The 6,424-nt window shown below is 40.4% G+C and overlaps 1 protein-coding gene across 1 annotated transcript; it reads right to left on the bottom strand.

The window, feature by feature from the left end:
* Window positions 1-873: 873 nt before the first annotated feature.
* On the bottom strand, window positions 874-6,306 carry slc35g2b (solute carrier family 35 member G2b). The gene is made up of 2 exons (XM_046846168.1): window positions 6,062-6,306; window positions 874-2,418 (listed from the first exon to the last, which is right to left on the bottom strand). The coding sequence occupies exon 2, from the start codon at window positions 2,394-2,396 to the stop codon at window positions 1,146-1,148; it is 1,251 nt and encodes a 416-aa protein (XP_046702124.1). The 5' UTR covers window positions 2,397-2,418; window positions 6,062-6,306; the 3' UTR covers window positions 874-1,145.
* Between the last annotated feature and the right edge of the window lie 118 nt (window positions 6,307-6,424).

Here is a 6,424-nt window from a genome sequence, read left to right as displayed (position 1 = left end):
AATTTCAAGAAATTTCATTTATTTTAATAAATAACTCAACATGTATATTTATTTATATTTTCTTTTCTTTCTTTTTTTTTATTTAATCGTTACTTACATTTTTTACTGTGAGCCACAGCAACCAAAGATTTCCCTAAGGGATCAATAAAGTATTGTGATACTGATTCTGATGATTTACATACAAATGAATTAAACTGACTGCACCCCAGGCCTCCTCACCGACATCAGTACCTGACTTTAATAACACAACACTCCAAAAACAGTCAAGTGTCCACATATTTATGTGCATATAGTGTAGATCATACCTTATTCATATGTTTATGCTTTATGTATATAAAGCCTTTTTGGTATATCGCTGATGTTGAAATAATTCTGCATTGGTCTTTGTAAAAAGAGTAGAAAATGTTACAAAAACATAACAATTCTAGCTTTTTTTTTTCTATTAACACTCTGTAAAAACCTACCACACCAAAAGCCTTAGCCGTACGAATGCCCCTTTCCTTTTATCTTCTTCACCTTCTATCGCTCAGGGAGTGCACTGATCTCTGATTGTTTTGGAAGTCTCCAAGAATGTCAGCGAAGAAAAAAATCAATGCCGATTAAGGCTAGAGCCGGCCTTTTTTTTCTACTGAGACATGCAGGAAAATCCTCGTAATCGTTTTCTTAGATCCGTTACATCACTCAGGATGGAGCGGGGAGGAGGTAAGAATTTCCTGAAAATACTGTCTGGAGAAATTTTATTGTTTTAACTGAAATAAGAAAAGGGGACCTTGAAAAAGGGGAAAATGCAGAATATGTGTCTAAGTGTGTAGAAAAAACAGAAATCAAAACCAGAAAAAAAAATCAATGCTATGAGATGAAAACACCATGAAGCTTTTTTAAATTTTTTTATTTCACACATCAACACTTAGCAAAGACATAATATCATTGGCACTCTTTCAACAACACAATACAAAATAAATAGAATATTAAGACATTCATCGATTGCACATTTAGAGTGCCTGTGGATGTGGGGATGCCTGGGGAAACACTGTGATACACACACACACACACACACACACACACACACACACACACACACACACACACATACACACACACACATAGTGTACAAACAAACACACACAGATACGTCAGTGGCATCCTTATTTGATCGGCGAGTCCAAGATCTCCTGGTAATCCTGTCGAATGGCACGTCCCACCCAGTAAAGCTTGAGGCCCGTGAGAACAAACACACTGATCATGATGACCAATGCGCCGAAGATGTCGTAAGCAGATGGCACCATACGCAGCACGACGAGCTGCAGGAACATGGCCACGACAATTTCCAGGTGCTGCACGGTGCTCACTAGGGCAGGATGAAACTTGTTCAGGGCGTAGTAAACCCCAAGGAACGCCACGGTCGAGCAGATGCAAATGCCAATCAGGTAGCCCCATGTCTCGCCATCCAAAGGGATGATTGGCTCCTGCATGGCAAACATCGTGGATGCCCCCCACACGGTTCCTGTCCAGCCGAATGTGAACAGCGCCGTCCACATGCTGACACGCTCCTTGATGGCACGGTACACGATCATCGAGAGGGCCGCCGTGAGCCCGGCCATCACCGTCATAGTGTACCCAAATGCCTCCTTCCAGAAACCAAGGGGTGATTTCTCCTCGTCAGCAATGTTAGGGATCATTACCAGGCACAGCCCAAAGAGGCTGCCCACCACTGTGATTATATCCGTGTACCCAAGGCGCTCATCCAGAAGCAGGAAGGCCAAGATGGCGCTGAACACCGTTGTCGTGGCTCTCCACATGATGGTCCCATTGCTCGGTGGGACGATAGCAAACGACGTGTATGCGCAGGTGATTGAAATGACGTTGCAAACCCCGTAAAAGAAGAGTCGCAAACGGTATCCCTTCGGGCCGAATGGGGCTTCCTTGTTGTACAAGACCACCACTATGGACAACACTTGAATTACTGAGCGGATGAAAATGAGCTCCAAGGAGGGCACTTTGGAGCGATCGGCTGCGAGACGTGTAATCAGAGCTACGCAGCCGTGAGCTACCGCAGCGCCAAACAGCGCCCCCCAGGTGACCCGCGAGGCTAAAACCGAGGCTTCGCCAAAACTCGCCAGCTGGCCGCCTACTCCTTTATCCTTTTGCTCTCCTGAGGGTTTAGGACGCACATCCATAGTTCCAAAGAAAGTCCTGCCATGGCCAGAGTCTGTCACCAACTTTTTGCTGGGATTGGTTTCCAGAAAGGAGCCAAAGTCTTCAAAAGAAGGTGCATCGTCATAGCCCTCATCACCCGGCTGGGGGAAGTGCGTGGCATATTTTACCGTGACGGTATTTGGGTGTATTTTGACGCGTTTTTTGGTACCATACTGCTGACTGCTTGGCGATGAATCCATGTTTGTTGGTTCAGGTAAGTATCTGTAAAACAAGCAAAACAATGCTTAGTCGTGCTATTGTGGAATTATTACTACTATTGTAATATCACGCTACATGACAATGCATCAAGATAAACTTTTGACTGATTTTAAGAATTAAGAGGACCAAATATGTAATTAAACTAGTATAAAAACCATGTCACATGAAAAAGGTGTAAAGCAGTGATCATATCTGTACTAGATTCATATTTTAAAATCTGCTGTGGGTGTGGCCTAAACTGTTTTACAGAGGTGGAAATTAATGAATTACATTTACTCGCGTTAATGTAATTGTGTAGTTTTTTGTGTACTTCTACTTTTTAAAGTAGTTTTTAAAACCTTAAATTTTATTTAAATAAGTTTTTTTTACATTATGGGATTAAACCCATATGACTGGTGAAGTGAATAACAATGATTATCTCTATTATAGCACCTGTTAGTGGGTGGGATTTTATTAGGCAGCAAATGAACATTTTAAAAATTGACGTGTTAAAAGCAGGAAAAATGGGCAAGCGTAAGGATTTGAGCGAGTTTGATGAGGGCGTTCCCGGTCTGCAGTGAGTGATGGGTGAAGAAAAAAAACACTCTAAACTCACATGAAAGGAAGATGTAGATGAACAGCTGAAAGCAAAATGCAGCTGAATCGAAAGTTATTTAGTGCATCCGATTACTGTCTGAATTCTAAATCTGCATTTGCGATTTCTTTCATTTTTATAAAAGACATAACAGGACTTTATTTTTTTGCTATGAAAGTGAATAACTCACATTATGCTCAAAACATGGACTTTAGAGTTTTAACTTATTTATTTTATTTATGTAGTTTTCTTATATTGCACAAGGTGATCCTTCAATTAAAAACAACTAATTTGAGATTTATGTTCCCTTGTCCCCTTTGAACTACTCTAGGAAAAAAAACTAACTCTGTAAATACAAAATTAGATACTTTTTACTTTTACTTGAGTAGATTTTCAGACCGATAACTTTACTTATATTTAGGTAAAATTTTTATTGAAGTTACAGTAATTTTACTTGTCATGTACTTAAGTAAGAATTTTTTTTCTTTGCACCAATTTCATCCACAAAATTGCAAAATGTGGAGTTGATAAAAAAGTTTTTTCTTTTTTTCATTCAAGAAAAAATAAATAAATAAATGTAGTTTTAAGTTTGGCACTTTTTTTTTTTTATTTATTTATTTTTTTCACAATGTTGTTTACAGCATTCTCTTTTTGGAAAATAGCTAATAAACTAGCCAAGGGAAGGTTGGAGACTTATTCCAGGTGAAAGGAACCAACATGGCAACCATTCCATACTTCAAAATAGACTATGCAATTCAGTCTGAACTGTGGCTCATTGGAACAGACTTCAGCATACAACAAGTCAGTGGGCCGAAATCTTCGTCTGAGTTCTGTACGTGTTATTTAGAGAGCAAACAGAGGCAGAGAGGCAAGGTATTTGTGCTGAACGAACTGTCCGGATGCTGAAAGTGTGTAAAGCTCAAAAGCTTATTTTTCAATACATGCGTCTCTTAGAAACAAAAGCAATCAAGAGACTAGCTATCGCTATAGCTATTGCAGTTTGGTGGTGTGGGATTTCAACCTGTAAACTTCTCGAACAGAGTCCAATAGTTTAACCACTGAGCTACCACATGGGTTTAAATGGGTTAAAAATTAGGTGTGGTTAATAATTGATGACAATTTGGAAGGAGCCTCCAGTATCAGTGCTTCGTAATGTCACTTATCAGTTATAAAAATGATCTGCAATTTTCAAGAGAGTTTTCAGTCGACCCAACGACTGCTTGTTGCTGCTATTATATATGTGGACCACTACTATGGCCAGTTACCACCAACAGTCTCCAAACATTTCACAAACTTTTGTGAGGCAAATAAAAGGCTCACATTCAATATGCTCTATAGTAAAGTTTTCTGTAATATTTAACATTTATTGAAAGAATCTCCAGTGTCAGCACTTTGTAACAGGATTCTCTGTCTGCATATGACATGAGAAAGGGAGAATGAATGCTTGTAGCTGCTGTAACGTAAGCGATACAAGGAACAGACTTGCTGTTTTGTGTAGCATGCTCCCCAACTGTAACTATAAACGGATGAAAAATGCATGGCGACACAATACGGTGTTCATAAAGCAAATTTAAATGCACACTTCAGGTTGTAAAATGAGGTGATCATCATTCAAACAAGATTATTCCTCATTTTTTTTATAACACACCGTGTTTTCATGATATACATTGTATTTCAACACAAATGTACTGTGATGTGAAACGTTAATGCGATTGTACTTTATTTAGCATAGACACTCTCGAAGATCTGGATCTTGTGCGTCGCTCCAGAGCTCCAGAGGCATCTTTAAACCGCGGATAAATTATTATAATCTAAAAATATATATTTACTGCCAGGAAACATACAAAGGCTTCCCCAAATATGCCCAGATGTGCTTAAATAATTCAAGTCATTGCATCATATCTCTCTCTCTCTCTCTCTCTCTCTCTCTCTCTCTTTCTCTGTCCATGTGTAAAGCGCTTTCTATATTTAAATCCCGCACTGCTTGATGCTCGCTTGCAGTGATTTTGATTCAGCGTGAAGGAGCCAGGAGTTGCATAACAGCACATGTGAGTGGAAACGACAAAAGGGATGCAAAATTGAATGCATAATAACTATAAAAAAAAGATCTTGACTTTAATCGGCATACTATAGACGACGGATATTTTGCTAATGCATCTAGAAAGTGTTGATTGGTTAAAATTATGGGGTCGGTTTATGCGATAAACCTCTGAATCGAACCCTGTGAAAGGTATAATCAGCATCACTCCTGAGACAGAAATGATGCAACCTGAAATGCATACTTTAGGTAGATGCATTTAATTGTCACATATACATTACAGCACTATAAAAGCTCTTCTTTGCATATGTCAGCATATTAGGAAGCACAGGGTCAACCATGACTCAATGCCCTGGGAGCAGAGAGGGTTAAGGGCCTTGCTCAGGGGCCCAACAGTGGCAACTAGGCAGTGCTTAGGTTTGAACCTCCATCTGTAGTAGCCTCAACCCTTAAGCTACTACCTTGCCATAGGGTGTGTAGGTTTGGGTTGGTGAAAGATTTTAAAAGCACTGCGCATGCGTATCGTGCCACCAGGGGGCGCCTTTGCCCTCCCATTGGGCAATAATCTGGCTCTCTATCCCTCCATAAATCCTGTCTCTAAAAAAAAATCACACTTTACGGCTGATGGTGCATTTTGTGCTCCTTATTAGACATTGTTCATGTGCAGAGATAAATAGATAGATAAAAATTGAAAGATGGAAGGGGGGAGGTGGGGGGGTATCGATAAACCCCTGAATGAAACAATGCAATTTAATATAACACATTATTCCTTTGGTTTTATTTGTAATAAACGACACGATTAATTTGAGAAATTAAAAGAGAAGAAAAGCGCTTCTGCTGTGAAATACTGCTGGTTTTATTGTTGGTATGAGGTATTGTTCTGGTGAAGATCATATGATGGAATAATTAAAAATAATTATGATCATTAGTCGATTTCTTTAGCAGCTCATAAATGTGATGTTTCTGGAAATATTCCATGATCTGGTTTTTCTCATCTGAGCCTAAAATGAGAGCTCCAGCAGAGCATCACTCACCTTTTTCCGGTTAGTGCCTCTGATCTCCCGAGCTTCCGAGCTCCTCAGGATGGATGGAGAGCAGGAGGTCTGTGGGCGGCTCGTTTTTAGGAGGCGCAGCACCGCGCTGTTCCATGTTCCCCCATGCTTCAGTCCTCCTGCGACACAATCACGGAAGGATGAAGGCTGGATGGAGAGGAGACTGTGTGTGTGTGTGTGTGTGTGTGTGTCTGGAGATGCTGGAGATGGATGCGCGCTGCCGAGACGCGCTCTCATCACCGCGAGAGGAAAAGAGAGAGAGAGAGAGAGAGAGAGAGAGAGAGAGAGAGAGAGAGAGAGAGAGAGAGAGAGAGAGAGAATGGGCAGGCGCGCGAGCTCCGTAGA

Source organism: Silurus meridionalis, chromosome 4 (genome assembly GCF_014805685.1).
Source record: "Silurus meridionalis isolate SWU-2019-XX chromosome 4, ASM1480568v1, whole genome shotgun sequence".
Classification (NCBI taxonomy): Eukaryota; Metazoa; Chordata; class Actinopteri; order Siluriformes; family Siluridae; genus Silurus; species Silurus meridionalis.
Note: the sequence above shows the minus strand (reverse complement) of the source record. Positions and strands in the feature narration are given on the sequence as shown.